At 40.6% G+C, this 18,544-nt stretch overlaps 1 protein-coding gene across 1 annotated transcript in view; it reads right to left on the reverse strand.

The window, feature by feature from the left end:
- The window catches only part of TRMT2B (tRNA methyltransferase 2 homolog B), an 88,769-nt gene that overhangs the window by 42,341 nt on the left and 27,884 nt on the right, over positions 1 to 18,544 (reverse strand). Inside the window, 3 exon segments of the mRNA XM_037010958.2 lie at positions 11,507 to 11,691; positions 18,011 to 18,110; positions 18,321 to 18,440. Coding sequence (XP_036866853.1) covers positions 11,565 to 11,691; positions 18,011 to 18,110; positions 18,321 to 18,440 — 347 coding nt within the window. The 3' untranslated portion in view covers positions 11,507 to 11,564.

Below are 18,544 nucleotides of genomic sequence, written 5' to 3' on the forward strand. Positions count from 1 at the left end.
TATTGATCGTGGAGCTGGAAGGAACCTTACAGAGCCTTTAGTCCAACCCCAGTGAAACAGATGAGGAACTTGGGGTACAGAGAGGTTAAGTGGCTTGCCCAGGATTGTGCAGCTGATCACCAGTAGAGCTGCTCCTAAAATCCAGACATCCTGTGTGCCTGAGCCAGTGCTCTGTCTTCTCTGTCCAAAAATACCACATCCTCCCTGAGTCTTCTCTGGCCATTGCTGATCCACCTACTCTCTTCCAATTTGTCTGATACACATCACTGGAGAATTCTGATGATAATCATTCTCACCTCTGGATGCAGCAAATGTCTCTGCTGAAGAAGAGTTTTATCAGGCAGGAGATGTGATTCAACAAATCAAGTTTCTCAAGAAAATCAGAATACCCACAGTTCTCGGTATGGCATGTGTGTTTATGAGGCAGGCATACTTTCTCAGCCAAGAGGGGAGGGAAAGTGTGGCCAGAAGTGTTCCCTATGAATGTGGGCAGGGTGGAGAATTTAGGTTGAAACAACTCTGACAAAATTCAAGTCCAGTATGCTGGCGCCCTTCCCTTTGTACTAGGTATGTATTCCTGGGTGTCGACCAAATTTTCCTACATAGAATCTGTCCATCACAAGGAGTTATTGGAAGAACATCTCCCAACAACAGCCAGAATACCCTAATTTATTTTTGACTGAATCTTAATTTTGTTGCTGCAGACTGTTACTGTACTTTCCAAACGTCTTACCAAGCTGGGTGACCTGGCAATTTCCCCCAGTGAAGACAAGAATGTGAGTACGTACCTCACAGGCTTGATGTGAGGCTCAAAGGGGACCATCCATATAAAAATGCTTAGCAGAGTGCCTGGCACATAAGAAGTAACTCATTAAATGTTAGCTACTACTACTATAACTAGGGGAGGAGCTTAGATCATTAGACAGCTACACCCCTCCCCCTTTGGGGGACAGGTACCCATTTTTCTACAAAGAACAACCCAGAGAGAGAGGTCTTGGATTCTAAAGTACAGAGAGAATACAGACTCTAGGGTAGGTATGACCACTGCCAACCACAGCTCCCATATCCTTGTCTTTGAGAATATTCAATCTGCCAGAGAGATCTTACAGATCTATACCTTAGCAAGGCAGCCCAGAGACCAAGATTAAGGGTAGTTTTTGAGCCTAGAGGGCAAATTTCCTTTCAAGCCAGTGACTGCCTTGGAGTTTCTCTCCTTTTGTTGTCAAGGCCTTGGACAGCCTCCTCCAGGACTTTTTAAGCCTAGCTCCTGTCAGAGGTGCTCTGAACACGTGTGCCCCTGGCTCAGCATTCAACAAGCCCCACTTGGCCCTGGGTACTTGTCCATTTGGTCTTGCAAGACAGGCCTGGGCTTCCTGACTAGAGAATTCAATACGCAGAGGTAGGGGATCCCTCTGCTCTGAATGGTTTTCAACCCCTGAAATATATTACCACTCTTCATGCTTATGTTGTTTCTACCCACCAGTAGTATTGTGTCAGCAGAGTTGGTATCCAGAATGACCTGCAGAACACAGGTCATACAGTTTGTACGCAGTAAGGGTTAAGGAAGAAGAGTGATAAGGTGGGCTTGGGGACTGGAAACCAGTTGTAGCTAACCTAGCTATAAATCCCCTGAAGATGTGAGTGTTTGGTGCTTGGGCCATACCATTTATGTTTTGAGTATCACCCTTTGTTCCAATTAGTGTGTCCTATTAGAATCACTTGTTTTCGAGGCAGTTGGTACGGGTGAGATTTAACCAAGTGCCTTGAACACACCACCACTCTTCTCAGGAGAATCCTGCCAACCAGCATTCTTAACTATAAAATGCCATTATCCGTGGGTGGGGTACGGGTCAAGCCTGAACTCACTGCTCTGTCACTCACCCCTATAAGTCCTTTATGGGATGACCAAAACCTCGATTTCTGACAGAAAGGGGTGTAGAGAATGAAAGCTACTGTCCAGCTTTCCAGGATCCAGGACTTGAAATCATCCCCTCACACCCACTTCACTTTTACAGGTGCCTAAAAGAACACAGCCACGGCACCCTGACCTGTGCGTATTCCTTTAGCTACAATAATCCATCCTCCCACTCCCCTTACCATTTCTCACAGATCAGTTTCTATGGGAAACACAGGTGGAGCTGTTACCCCTGGCGAGCCAAAAGCAGTAGGAACTTCCTGCGGTTGGCATGAAGGGAGTATCAGCTGAGGGTTGAGGGTTGTGGGAGTCGGGGCTTGTACCTCTGCCCCTGTGCCTATGAAGTGCCCGGCCCAAGTCCAGGGAGCCTAAGAGGCTCCGCTGTTGGGTGGTGGGCGGAGCAATGTTAACAAAGCACTCAAACAGTGCTGTGCGATGACGACTCAGGAAACCCACGCAATCCCACGCTCACACTAGCACTTCCAGGAACTAAAACAGACCTGGTGCTAAGAGACAGCAGGCCTTTTCTATCTGCTCGGGAAAGTGAGCCCAATCTTAAGAACTACCATGCTATTAGATACAATATACCATTACACAGCCATTAAAGAAGACAATTATGGGCACTATGCAGGTGAGAACCAGAATGCCAAATAATGCGAAGTGAAAACAGTGAAATAGGAATGAGCAGGTACACATGCTGATCACAATTATGGGAAACATACAGACAAGAGCTCCCTAAAAGAACCTGAGCGAATGAAGAGCACTATAGTCCCTTTAGATTCTGCTCCCCCTCCACAAATACCTTTTATAGTAATACACATTCTTTAAATTGCCATGCTGGGCACACCAGGTTACAGAGACACCTGCCTTTCAGCTGACATGGGAGTTAATGCTGCAGATCATTTGATTCAGGGACTAGTGAAGCACTGGATGTTGAGGAGGCTGGCACTTTAAAATGAGCCGGATCCTGCCTCTTTCCCACTCTTCTCCCATTCAGGACTTAATTACCACTGCAGGCTTAGCACTACAGTGAGACATTCCTTCCAAACACCTAGCCCACCAAACTCTAAGAGGGGAGCTTAAGAAAACATATATTTGGAACCCCTTTAAGTCAGGCTGCTGTGTTTTGAACTAGACTAGCTTATACTGAAAGGAACTGTTTGCAAAAGGCTGCCAGAAATTCCTTGTTGTAAAAGAATCGCTATGCGCTACCCATGCTCCTCCCACACTCCTTGTCACCTTGCTGTGGGTAGTGCTTAGTCAGCCAAACATCTAGTACATATCTAAGTATTTGGGTAAGCACTCTTCTCTCCCTGGAGCCCTGGCCTCAACACCTGCCCAGACTTGGTTTTTCCAGAATTAGCTTTCAATCGGTATGTTTAGTTTTTAAAAGACTACATTTAGGTTCTTTTTTTAAAACTTTTTATTTTGAAATAATTTTAGATTTACAGAAAAATTGTAAAAATACTACAGAGAGTTCCCATATACCCCTCATCCAGCTTTCCCTAAAGTTAATGCCTCACATAGCTCTGATAGTTTGTTAAAGACCATGACACTAACATCAGCACAATACTATTTACTCATCTACAGACTCTATTCAGATGTCACCAGTTTTTCCCCTCGTGTCCTTTTTCTCTTCAGGATTCGATTCAGGATCCCATGCAGCATTTCTACTATGTTGAGCTTTTTTAAAAAACCCATCTCTAGAAGCAAGTTTCCTTTTGGAAGGTGGAAAGGGTAAGCCAGTAGATGTTCTGGGCAATTTATGATCCTGGGCTATTCTACCCAGAAGGGAACTCCATCACTTCTGTACCCAAGCCCTTAATTCATGACACCTCATCAGTTATTTTCAGAAAACATGTCTTAACATTAGCACTTCTCACAGTAGCACAGAGGGATCTGACAAGTGGGATATTTTAGCAACCAATATTATGAGGTTGACAAAATGTGAGGGATGGCCTTATCTGTTTTCTATGCTTCGTTTTTCTTCAAACTGTACTTAAACTTTTTACCCCGAACTATAACATTTGACTGCAACATAAATGCTGAGAAGCACCCACACCAACAGAGAAGGGACTCTTTCCAGTGTGTGTTTGGCTCTGCTTGCCTGAAGTTAAGTATTAAAATCTTACAGACACCAAGATGAGGTTATTTTTGCTTGTTCATCTCGAGACGGGGAAGGAAAAGCAGGCTACGACATTCATTTATTCCTTTAACAAATAACCAGCGTATTAAGAATACCTCCCACTTAATACACACCAACTGTGTGCCAGGCAATTTGCAAAGTACTTTACATAAAATTGTTCCTCTGAATGGGTCACAACAATCCCATGAAGTAAGTACTATTATTATTACCTTTCTTTTACAGGGAGAGCGGCTGGGAACAGAGGGTTGGAGAGGTTAAGTAACTCACCCAAGGTCACACAGCACCTAAGTGATGGAGACAGGATTCAAGGCCAGGTCAGCCTGATTCGAGTTGGTTCCTGTGGCCTGTATGCTATACTGCCTCTCTGAGCACCTGGCACATTTCAGACACTGGGCAGGGTATTACAGATACAACAGTGAACAGGATCTAGCCCTATTCCTTCAAACCTTACAGTCTAGCTGGAGGAGAAAGACGACTAAACAGCTAAGTATAACATAGACCTCTCTTCTTCTCAGGTATGCATTCGATTGGTTTTAAGTAAAGGCGATCAGTGAATGTAAGCAGTGAATGCCAAAACCTCTAAACATTTAAATTCCTTTTTCAGGTCCTCAGGGCAAAGACCTCTCCCCTCCATGTACCCTGAGGATTCCTAACAGTTGGGAATGGACTTGAGGATAGAGACATGTTACTCCATTGTGTGGCTCTGGGCTAGATGTCAGTATTGACACCCCACTTAGTCTCTCTCCTTTGAGGAGAAACAATGGGAAATAAAATGTGGAAATACATATAATGATGGAATAAACTCAGCCGATGAAAAAAATTTTAAGTCTGGAACTGAATAATTATATTCCATATCAATTCTTCCATTCCACTTGCATTAATTGGTGAGCTGTAAGGGGGCTTCAGTTGGTTCATGACTGCACTTTATGGACATGCCATTTTGAAGTACATTTCTTAGAAAAATGACAATGATGACCCTGTGAATTGTAAACCGGCAATGTAATTTCGATGGTGAAGGGCTGGAAGACTTAACTCTCAATCATTCTCTTCACCCTCCCAACCCCAAAACAATCAAATACCCTAACTCTGTGGTTCTTAACCCTGGCTGCACATTGGAATCACTGGGGAAACTTCAAAATTACCAACGCCTGTGTCCCACCCCGAGAAAGTGTGATGATTTAATTGGTCTGGGTGTGGCCTGGGTTTTGGAGTTTTGAAAGATCCCCAGCGGATTTTATTGTGCAGACAAGCTTGGGAACCACAGCCCTAACTGGAGGATCATAATAACCCTGGCTATACATTCGAATCACCTTTGGGGGATCCTTTAAAAATTCAGGCGCTTGGGCCACACCCCTGACCAACTGAATCAGCGTATCAGGGAATAGGGACCATGCCCCAGGAACCAGGATTTTTCAGCTTCCAGATGAGTCCAATGTGTAGCCAAGACTGGGAATCACTGCCGAGGTGAAACTCCAAATCTGTAATGAGGACAACGGTAAAATTTGCATTCACAGGTTCGGTCTCTTAAGATAAGCCTAATGAAGAGAAGCCAGTTCTAGACAATAGGGAGGAAGCAGGTAAGGACAAACCCTTAAAACAACTGTCCTACTCAAGTAGTGACTCTATAGCATCTTACTACACTGGTGAACAGTGACTGCAATGGGGTGTGTGGTGGGGACTTGATAATACGGGTGAATGTAGTAACCACAATGTTGCTCATGTGAAGCCTTCATAAGATTGTATATCAATGATACCTCAATAAACAAACAAACAAAAAAACCCAACTATTCTACTTTAATAGTAAAGTGAGCTCCCTCTTCTCTTGCCAAGTGTGAGTTAGTTTTAAGGTTTGGCTAGGATTACTAGCAACTGATGGTAAGTAAGCCCCAATCTACCACAGCCACCAAAAAAACTGCAGAAAGAATGGGAAAGAGAATGCTTTAAAGGGACGAAAATCTTTGCAAGGGACTACAAACCACTGCTCAGAGACCTGGGATGTCTAGATAAGGAGAAAGCAGAAAAGCAAGCTCTTTGGCCTATGTGTTACCCAACCAGCTAAGTTTTTGTCTGCAACCTGATGTGCCCTTTTCTTCATCAAGCCAAACATTGAGCTTGGAGACAAAAACTGTAGACCATGATTCTCATCCTTACCTGCACATTAGTCATGTGGGAGCTTTTAAAATAATGATGTTAGGGCCACACTCAAAATGAATGAAATCAGAATGTCTGAGGGGATGATGCCCAGGATGCCCAGCTCTGTTTTAAAAAGGTCCCCTGGTGATTCTAATGTGCACCCATGGCTGAGAACAGCTGCCCTAAACCAGTGGTTCTCACACTAGAGTGTATATCAGAATCACCTGGAGGGCACTTTAAAACCCAGATGGCAGGGCCCACCCCCAGAGTCTCCGATCCACTTGGGGTGAGGCCTCAAAGCACTTCTAACGAGCTCCTAGGGAATGCCCATGCTGCTGGTCCAGGGGCCACACTTTGAAAGGCATAGGCCCACCTAGATCACTGGTTCTCAACCTTGGCTACAGAAGAGAATCTCTGGGGTGCGGGGTGGGGGGTGGGGGGGGGAAGCATTTTTTAAATACTGATGCCTAAGCCCTTCCCCAAACCAATTAAACTGGATTATCTGGAGCCCAGGGATCAGTATTTTTAAACTGATCTCCAGGTGATTCTAATCCATGGCGAAATTTGTGATCAAATGCCCTAGACATAGATATTTTACAGCTGGAAGAGATCATGTAGCACAAACCCGTAAGACTCCTGGGAATTTACAACTACTTTAGCTACCACTGGTCCACATGTCCTAACCTCAATTACCACTGTTCTTCACAGTCATTATTACTATGCATTAATAATGTGATCAATTTAGGGTGACCAAATTGTTTTCCCAGTTTGCCTAGGATGCTCCTGGTTTTAACACTGAAAGTCTCAGGTTCAGAACAGATTAGGACCGTTGGTCACTGTGCTAATGTCTTACAGCTCACAGACTGAACTATTAGATTTTGCTTCTAATATCCAGCATCCAGATCCTGGTTTCTAAATACCATTCTCCACTGAAAGGATCCAGGGCTCCTTGGAAACAGCTGATTCCAGGACTGGGGCATGGAAATGTATGGTGAGCCTTGGAATCTTGTGCCAAAATCTAAGGAAATGCTCAAAGACTCCTAGAGCCATATCAAAACGACATGGGAGTCAGCCTGAAGAGAATTCTGCTGGCCAAACTGGAGAAATTTGAGCATTACAAAGAAAATGACTGAACTAAATGTGTAACACTGAATTTAAGAAAACATTGAATCAGTGATAATCAGAAACAAACAAAACGACTTTGCTACTATTGGAAGTAGACGCTTCTTGCGCTGAAAACTGGTATTCTAAGGGAAAGAATTAGGCTTTTACCTTGCATTTCTGGTTCACGTTCTACAGAGGAGAAAAAGCTCATCTTTACAAAATAATGTCAGCTAAGAAACGTAGATTGGATGACAGAATTAAATCACTGTAGAGAAAATGAAAGTTCCTATGGCCAGGATTCTCACCTGGCCCTGGACAGCTTGCTCCCTACACACGTGTGGGCAATATGTTATTACTGAGTCTATATACAGAACTCCACCCAGGGCTCTGGGTGGCTGCATGACTGAGAGAGAGAGCAGAAGCTGGAGTGGTGGCACTGCCGAGGATAGAGACTGAGGCGGCTGCGGGGACAGAGAGGCCCAGAGGCAGAGACTGGCTTACTGCATGCAGGCTTGTTTTGCAGACGGGGTTCAAGCGCTTGACCTGCCATCACTGGGAGAATACAGTTGGGTGTAAACCCTTTTGTTACGGGCTGGAACATTGTGTTTCCCCAGGATTTTTGTCTCTGAGGCGACGAAGAACGAAGCCAGCAGACAAGAGTACGGAGCAATCAGCAAAGCTCCTTCAATGAGTGAAAAGAGAAAGCAAGAACTCCTGGACTCCAAGAGAGGACGCCACCAGAGTTGCTCTATCAGGGGTTTACATTGCCTCCTAAGAGGAGGAACTTCCACCCCCACCGCCACCGCCACCGCCACCGCCACCCGATGGAGAACTGAATTAACTCCTGATTGGCTGAAAGTACAGTGCTTCATTTGCATAAAGTAGCTGAGGTCTATGTACCTTTGAATGGTTGGGCTTCATTTACACAGGACACAGAGAGCAGCTGAGGTCTATCGAAATGGCTGAGTTGGATTGGGGCTTTTTACAAGGGTCCTGAACTTTATCTGCGTGCTTCCCACCACCAGTTGCCTCACTTTCACTTCAAGAACATTCCATTGTCATTTTTCGGTCTCACTGAATCAAGATTGAACTTACACGGGGCTGAAACTCTCAGGCAGGGCAATCACCAAGTCAGGAAATACATTTTAAAAATTAGGAAAATAAATCACTGAGTAGGAAAGCAGTAAGAAATGGATGCTAAAATCTTTAGGTGAGAGGTTACTGAGGAACAGGACAGTCAAACGGTGCTGAAGTAACAGCTTACACATCTCTTGTGTAATTATAAAGAGAAAACTACGTGGAGAGTTCTGAGGGCCACCACCTTAACTAAGAGTGGACAACTGCCATTACACACCTCACGATGCGATGCAACATAAAGTATGTGGCACTACTTATGAAGCATTCTCGTCAAAAGTGGTTAAATACAAATCTAATGAAGCCCCTAGGCCCAACAACTTCTGGTTTACAGGAAATTCACAGGCAGGAAGGAGGAGCTAAACACCACCATAAAAAGCAAACCATCCTGGCTTGCCCAGGACTGAGGGTACTCCAGGATGCAGGGTCAGTGCTAAAACCAGGAGAGTCTCAGGCAAACCCGGGTGGTTGATCACACGATAATCAGACAGGTTCCTAATGTGGGGCATACGTGGTCTCTAAAAGTCAGTGCCAATAAAAAAAAAAAAGTACAGAGACTGTGCTAGATTAAAAGAGACTAAAGAGACACTACGCCCAAGTGCAACATGTGAACTGGCCATAAAAGACATTGAGGGGACAGCTGAGGATATCAAAATACACAGAGCAGTGCTACTCTGCTAGCCCATAGATGAAAATGAGCTATGTCACTAAGTGCACTAATTTGGCTGTTGGTAACAGGACTTTCTCAGCAAAGGATTTGGCACACTGATGCACATTCTGATGTGAGCTCCCCTGTGAACTATCAAGCAGTCTGTAGACTACCCTTCCAGAAGCACTGGATTAGGTATTAGATAATATTGGTGAAGATCAGTGAGGCACTGTTTATCTTTTTTGGCTGGGCTTATAGTATTACGGTTATGTAAAGAAATGTCCTTATGCTTAAAAGATGTATGCTGAGGTATTTAAAGATGACGTGTCATGATGTCTACAGCTTACTTCCAAATGGTTTGTCAAAGAACAGAGACACAGATAAAGCAAATATGGCAAAATAGTATCACTTGTTGAATCTTGGTGGTGGACGTACTCGTGTTCATTGTACTATCCTTTCAACTTTCCTGCATGTTTTAAAGTTTTCATAATAAAAATGACAGAAGAATGAATCTAAAATCTTCTTACTTACAAGATATGACTAATACAATTATCAGGAAGCTGATTATCCACAGTCAATCCTATATTTATTAGACATTCCTCATATGTAACTTAAAAACAGAAAGATGAGCAGATGTAGACAAAAGAGGTAATGAAAAGCACATTCCAAGCTAAAGAAACAGAATGTGAAAAGAACCAGAATGGAAGAAATTTGTCTTTTACAGAGAAAAGAATTCAATGTCTCTAGAGAAACGAGGCTGCCCAGATGATGAAGGGGCTTTGAGGCTATATCAAGAATTTGGGACTTTATTTTAAAAGCAAAAGAAGCTGATAACAGATTTTAAGCATTGCAGAAACTCAGTGAGATGGCATTTTAGAAAACTCACTCTATAGAGAATGGAATAGATGCAGGCAAGAGCAGATACAGCAAGTATCGGTTGGGAAGATGGCCCTTTCAGTTATAATCTGATGGGAGAGGATGGGCACCTGCAGGGATGGAGACCTAGTGATACACTGGACGGGGCAGGGGGTACAGGAGAAGGAAGACTCAGATGTAATTCCCAGGCTTCTGGCTTGATTGACTGGGTAGATTGATGTATTCATCAAGATTGGGAATATAGGAGCAACAACAGGTTTGGGGGAAAGATGTAAAGCATTCAACGTTAGGTATGTTGAGTTTGGGAAGATATCCAGGTAGAGTCTACCTTGTAGGAAGCTGAATATGAAAATGAGAAAGGTAACTCTGGTTTCCAGCTCAGGTAACTAATAAGTAGGCTTAACATTTACAGATACGGGGAACACAGGAGGAGAAGGTAGACGTCACATTACATTTACAAATTTTTAAGTTATAAAAATAATATGAACTCATTACATAAAGTGAAAAATAGGGGAACAGAAATAAAACATATGACTACTGTAAATCAACACTTTTTATCATTTTAGGTTATTTCCATCTAGTATTCTTAAATGGATGTTTATGCAGTGCCTTAAGATCAATATTTTTCTGGAGAGGAGGCTTCTCTGAGGTATTTAGGATTGAGAATTAAAAATACTAGTTGACCTAACATTTACATTTTGTAAATCAATGTTTGCTAAATTACATATCCTTAGGCTGTTAAAATACTCAAAACATAATCTAAATTGTCGGGCAAGTATCCAAGAACAACTCCAGAGCTGAAGAAATCATGGATGAGACAAGAGAAAGTCTGTTGCAATATCCAGTTTATTATAGTATATACTGGATCACCAGGGGATTCTCGAGCTCTCTGCCTCTACCTCTATGCTACACAGCACAATTTTAGGTATTCAGTCTCTTCTTTGACAGTCTTTCCCATAGAGACTGTACTGCGACCAATTCTCCCTCCACAGGCAAGAGCTAATTGAAACTACTGCCCCTATGGATAACCATATTTTTAAAGGGTATTCTAAAAGCTTCAAAGCCTAGAAAACCCAAAGGAATGAAGCTCTATTGAGATCATGCAGTCACCCTGCAATCACTTCATGGCTTACTCTGCTGTTTAATAAAGCTAGACTTGTTTCTACTTCTAATTCTTGGTTACCTCATGAACATGTCCAGTAAAATCTCTGGGCAAATACAGAGACCCAAGTCAATGTGAAATTATTACCAGCTGCAGAGAAAAGCTGTTGTCAGCACACCCACAGGCAGAGTTAGTCAGAGGAGACAAGCCTATAAACTAGGATCAAGGCTGCCATGACAGGCTAACGGCATGAGGAAGGAACAGTGCAGATTCAGGACCAAGGAGTGGTCACAACCAAGCACACACTCATCAGAACAAGGGAACCTGAAAACTAAGGTTATAAATCCGCCTCAGATGGGAGGCCTACAATATTCTTCATGCTCATGATCCAAAGACTGGCTTCCCTGGCAATGCTCTCAGGGTCTGCAATGCACCAATATACCAAACCTGGAAATTACTGAAACTTCAGCCTTAACAAAGAGCCTGCAGTCTTGGAGGAGGCCACTTATCGTGTGAAGAGGAGCACCAGCTCGCAGTGTGGGGTGTGTGGGAACAGATCCACGGGCACAGCTCGTCTCAGCACAAAAGGCTCGCCGAGGAGCTTCTTAGCAGGGTTTAAAGGGCAGCACAGCCTGTAAAAACAGATCATATTATCAGCTATTAGAAACCAAGGAAAATCTGCAGGAACACCATCTCCTACAATGTAAGCCCTTCCACTGCATCCCACAGCCCCGTTTTTCTCTCTGTAATAGCACTTACCATATTTAGCGTTAACTACCTGGAGTTTTTTTTTTAATCCCTCTTTTTCACTGGAGTATAGTCTTTTGGAAGGTAGAAACAAGGCCAAACCTGCTTATTATTAGTCTCTGTGTTCCCAGTGTCTGACAGAGTAAGGGGTTCAATGGTGAATGGATCAAGGAGTCAAGGTCATATACTTCTCTATATGATTTGCACAAACAGGTAATTAATAAATATTACTGAATTAGATTATTCTACTGAAATTTTCAAAGTATATTACTTTTTCCCTTTATTTCAAAGGTAGTCAAGGAAAAATGAGAACAAAAATTCACCTATAAACTCACCATGCAGAGAAGAATGACCATTTGCTAACACTTTAGGATATATCTTTCCAAATACGTGCATTCAAATTGGTTTCTTAAAATGGAGTCACACTGCACATACTGTACACACTGTTTACAACCTGTTTCTTCAGTTAATAATACCTCATGAACATTTCTCCACTATATGTAAACCTGCCTCACTTTTATTGGCTGTATGGTATTTCATTGAATAAATAAAATGTAGTTTATTTATCTAATTCTTTGTTATTGGAAACACAAGCTGTTTCTAACTTTTTGCTATTTAAAAAGTCCCTCCATGAATAGTGTTAATAGTTATACCTTTGTGCACATTTTTAGTTAGTTAGTGGAACTGCTGAGTTGAAGGACCTGTATGGTTTTAAGGCCCTAAGATGTATACCACTAAATGGTTCTACAAAAGGTTGTATCAATTTACATTCAAACTAACAAAGCAGAAGAGTTCTTGTTTCCCTTGCTAATACTCAATAGCTTAAATAGCACCATCCCATTAAAATCAGGAACAAGACAAGATATTCACTATGACTCCTACAATGGAACATTTTCTCATCCAGGGTAATAAGAAAAGAAAGAAAGAGACAAGACTTTTTTTATATGGTAATCATATGGCCAGCTACCAAGAAAATCCAAGGGACTGAACTGGAAAAGGAATAAAACTAATAAAAGGGTAAGGTAGTTGGACACAAGCTCGGCAATAACCGCTTAGAAAATGTCATGAACAAGGTCTCACTCATAATGGCAATAAAAACTTTACAATATCTTGTATCAACCTTAAGAAGAAGACCCATACTGGAAAATATATATAGTTATAGAGAATTGCATTTTAAGACTCCAGTAACTGAAGAGACATACCACATGCCTGGACAGAAAAAAATACTGTAAAGATTTTAATTCTCCTTAAACTAACTAGTAAATTCAGTGTACTTCCAATTACAATCCCAAATGGATGTTTTTGATAAGTTGATTCTAGAACCCTATTATAAAATACATGAAAACGTTACAGCATACATCCTTTAACCCAACAATTCCACAACAGGGATTTATCTAACATATATGCTATTACTATCACATACACTTATTCATTACCTATACAAACTTATTACACATATGTGCAAAGATAATTGCATGAAGATATTCACTGCAACATTGTGGCAACAATACAGTGCAAACAACCTTGAAATTTACTAGCAGGGACTAGTTAAATGGCATATTTATGTAAGTTAAAATTATATAGCTTATTTAAAAACTTAAGTAGACCTGTAAGTATTGATGCAGATTCTACATCGTGGTAGAACAATCTCCAAAATCTATTGTTAACTGAAAAGCATGGTACAGAACAGTGTTTATAGTCTGTTTCTATTTGTTAAAAAAAAGAAAGAGGGTTGGTATGTACACATACACATACTTGTACACACACACATATAGTAACAGAATATCTTTGACAGGCTACACAAGAAACTGGTAAGCATGGTGACACCTGAAGGACTGCAGGTCAGGAGTAAGAAAGACTCATTCTTCACTGCATACTCTTTTGCACTGCTAGATTTTTTCTGCTATAGGCACATACTGTCTTCTCAAAATAAAATTTTCTTGCTTTTCTGAGGCCATGTTTATTGTTTCACTCAGTATGAGTGTTAGCCGAATCCTACATTAACTCTTAATTATTGAATTTTTTAATTCGCCGTTTTGCATAGTGAACCTTTTCATTTTATTCAAAAATGAAATAGCATAAAAAGATACACAGTAAAGTCTCCTTCCCACCTGTGACTCCCATCTCCACAGTTCTACCCCACCCACAGATCACTACTATCCAGTTTCTTATGTAACTTACCAGTTTCTCTATACATATACAAACACAGACCTATATTCTTCTCCGCATCCTCCATCCTTTTTTACAAAAATAGTTAATTATTATATGAACAATTTTACACACCTTGCTATTTCCAATTAGCAACATATCTTTGATCCAAAATCACAGCCGCAAAAGAAAAAAGTCTGGAATCTTCAAAATTAAATACTCTTGTGCTTCAAAGGACACCATCAAGAAAGTGAACACAGAACCCACAGAATAGGAAAAAATGTTTGCAAATCATGTATCTGATAAGGCACTTAACATGTGAATACATAAGGAAATCTGAGAACTCAATAATAAAGGACAACCCACTTCAAAAATGGGCAAAGGATCTGAATAGACGTTTCTGCAAAGAAGACATACAAATGGTCAATATGCACGTGAAAAAATGCTCATAACATTAGCCACTGGGGAAATGTAAATCAAAACCACAAGGCAATACCACTCCCTACCCACTAGGATGGATATAATAAAAAAGAGGGGCAATAATAAGAGTTGGTGAGGATGTGGAGAAATTGGTACCCTCATACACTGCTGGGAGGAATGTAAAATGGGGCAGCTGCTCTGGCAAATGGTCTGGTAGTTCCTTAAAAGGTGAATACAGAGTTACCACATGACCCGGCAGTTCCACTCCTAGGTACCTACCCAAGAGAAATGAAAACATGTCCACACAATGCTTGCACATGGAATGTTCACAGCAGCATTATTCATAAGAGCCAAAAGGCAGAAACAACCCAAATGTCCAACAACTTATGAGTGAATAAGTAAAATGTGGTAAATCCATATAATGGATTATTTTGGCCATAAAAATGAATCAAATACTGATTCATGGTACAGCATGCTAAGTAAAAGAAGCCAGATGCAAAGAACCATATAGTATGATTTCATTTGTATGAAATGTGCAGAATAGAGACAGAGAGTAGATTCATGGTCGCCTAGGGCCAGAGAGTCGGGGAAAAGTGGGGAATGACTGGCAAGGGGTACAGGGCTTCTTTTTGAAGACATGAAAATGTTCGGGAATTAGATGGTGGTGATAGCTACACAATTCTGTGAACACAACAAAAACCACTGAATTGTACACTTTAAATGGTTGAATTTTATGACATGTGAATTATATCTCCATAAAGCTGTTACTAAAAAATAACATACCTTAGGGATCTTTCCATACCGGCACATAGAGAACACCTCCATTCTTTTTTGTAGCCGTACAGTATTCCACTGTATTGATATGGCATAGTTGATTTACTAGTTCCCCACTGATGAACTTTCAGGATATTTCATTGTTTGCTGTTACAACATTGCAATAAAAAAGTTGCACGTTTGTCATTTTACTGGTATGTCACTATATTTGTAAGATAAAGCCTCAGAAATAGAATTACTGGGTCAAAGGTATATATACATTTTAATTTTCATCTATATTGCTAAATTTCTCTCCAATGGCATAGTGCCAGTTTACACTCTGAGCTGTAATTTTTTAAATTGTTTCCCCAGAGTATTGCCAAGAGTGCATTACCAAACTTTTGAACTTTTGCCAATCTGAGATGTAAAAAGTAGTATCACAGGGTAATTCTACTTTGCATTTCCATCATAATGGAAGAAACTGAGCATCCTTCCGTGGTTCATAAACACATTTATAATATTTTCTTTTCATAGCCTCTGTTCATTTTTCTTTGGAGCTGTTTTTTTTCATACCGATTTCCAGGAGTTCGTTAATCTTAAGAATAAAACTCTTTGTGATATGAAATACAAATTTTTTCTAGCTCACATGTCATCTCCTGTCTTCACTTCTGGTGCTTTTTATTATGCAAGTTATTGATTTTTTCCACTGTTTTGTTGATGAAGAATTCACATACCATGTGGCTCACCCATTTATACAGTTTAGCAGCTTTAAATATATTCACAGAGTTGTGTATCCATCACAACAATCAATTTCATAATATTTTCATTAACCCAACAAGATATCATGTACTGCTTAGCAGTTATTCCCCATTTCTCCCCAAGCTCCCCCTACCTCAGTCCTAGGCAACCACAAATCTACTTTCTGTCTCTGGAAGACTTGCCTAGTCTGGACATTTCCTGGAAATGGAATCATACAATAAGTGGCCTTTGGTGGGTGGCTTCTGGATACAGTCCCTTATCAGATAAATTATGTGCAAATATTTTCTACTATTCTGTAGGTTTCCTTTTCACTTTCTTGATGGTATCATTTACAGCACAAAGGGTTTTTTAATTTTGATGATGTCCGATTATACACATACACACACACACATGTATTTTTTTATATACATATTTTGTTGTTGTTGCTTGGGTTTTTGATGTCATCTAACAAGGCTTTGCCTAACCCAAGACCACAAAGATTTGCTCCTATGTTTCAACTCTTACATTTAGTTCTATGATCCATTTTGAATTCATTTCTGTGCATGGTGTAATGAGGGGAGAAGCTATTTTTCTATGTAGCCAAATTTAATGACATTTTATTATATGGCTTCTGAATTTTCACAGAAAGGGCTTTCACACCCCAAGATTATAAAGAAATTCTATGATTTCCTAGGGTACACTTATGGTTTCCCCTGTTTACATTTAAATCCCTGACTCCTTTGTAATTTATCCTGATACACAATGTGAGATACAGTTCCAATTTTTATGTATTCCACCATGGCTACCCAGCCGTCCACCACTATTTATTGGATAGTCCATCTTTTTCCCATTGATACTGATTTTTCATATATTCAAAAACATTTTAAAATAATATAATAAAAATAAAAATAGAGGGCAAATGGAAGAGTAAATGTGTGAGAATACACAAGGAAATAAGACGGTTAGAACATATGGGCCTCATGCTTTCATTCTGGGTAGCTCTTTGACAACTTTCTGCTTTTCTTCCATGGTTACAGATCTGTTCAGGTTTACTATATCTTCTGAAATTAATATTGGCCATTTGTATTTTCCCAGAAAATCACCCATCAGGGTTTTCAAATGTATTGCAAGGGACTTGTACAAATTACTTTCCTTTAAAAAAATTCTTCACGTCTGTTTTTTTTTCCTGTTTTTCTCATGTAAGACTTTATATTTTTGTTTTATTCCTTTATATTCTTGAGTAGGTTTATTTATCTATAATTTTATTTTATTCTTCCAATAACACCTCTCTGTCTATTTGTCAAGTCTACAGGTTTTTTTTGTTTTGCAGTTCATTTATTTCCAGATCTATTTCAACAGTATTGATTTCTTTCCTCAGTTTCCTTTACATTTATTGTTCCTTTTCTAGCTCATTGACTTGAAAGCTCAATTCATTTAATTCACACTTATTTTACCCAGGCATATCATCTATACTTTATATCTACCTATGCTGTTTGAATATTATAAAGAAATTGTAATATTTACATAAAATGAATAAGAGAGAGATGGAGAGAAAGACTACAAGAAGAAAACATTTCAAAAATCAAAATACCAAAACAACTGACCAGGGCCAGAACTGGACTGAAGCAAGAGGCATTAACTTTGGATGTAAAATTTGAAAAGGGCCCAAAAACCTCAATAATCAAGACAAATATTATTTTGACACAATATTTTAGAAAATCAAATTGGAAAGCTTACAGCCTGTAGGCTGGTTGCCTGCTTTTATAAAAGGTTTTACTGGAACCAGGGCCAGGATTAGGGTAAGGTTTACAGGCAGGGTTTAGCAAGTATAGGAATGGATCTCACCTTCTAAAAAAATCCTAATATTTTGTTCAGCACGGGTTTTTTTAAACTAATTTTGGTTTTTGAAAACATTGCATTGAGAATGCATCTTGATTACTGAGATTTGGGGCAGCCTCTTAAATTTTCACTTGAAGTAAGTTGCTTTACTTGCCTCATCCAAGACTCAGCTCTATAATTGTCTTGATGGTAGTATGACTTTTTCTCTTTCTTTACACTTCTCTTCACTTTCCAAATTCTACACAATAAGCATGGATTACTTTGATAATCAGGAAGAAACAATTTCAAAAAGAAGTCCAGACTCACTCAATGATGTTCCTTGTGGCTTCACCATGGGGCTTACAGGAAACAAACACTAGTGTGTGGATGGCGCTGCAGTTTCGAACGGCTTGCACCACCTGGTAATCTGAAGGAAGAAACACATTGCTATTAATATAATTAAGCTATCATGGTCTGGGTTATCACAAACTCTAAACTGGCCAGCAACTAGAGGAGAAGCCAGTTCACAGCCAGCCCACAGTCAACCCATCAGGAGCACTATTAGCATGCTATGGGCACAAGGGACTAAAGCGGGTGGACATTATCTGTTCTGTGGCAGGAAAGCCATCATCCTTACGCAGTCCTGCCCGGGCTGGGTTCAGCACAGCAACAATTAACTGCCCATCTTCTTTTGATTTAAGTAGCTGTGGCAAAATCTTCTCTGCTCGACCAGTGTGGAACTCACAGTTGGTGATGCCTGCAGAAGAGAGGCCGTAACTCAAAACTCAAGCCCAGCAATGCAGGATGCAGAGCTTCTGCTTCAAAGAAATGTGCAGAAGCCAGGCCTCTGCCATTTTCCAT

This window comes from Manis javanica, chromosome X (genome assembly GCF_040802235.1).
Source record: "Manis javanica isolate MJ-LG chromosome X, MJ_LKY, whole genome shotgun sequence".
Classification (NCBI taxonomy): domain Eukaryota; kingdom Metazoa; phylum Chordata; class Mammalia; order Pholidota; family Manidae; genus Manis; species Manis javanica.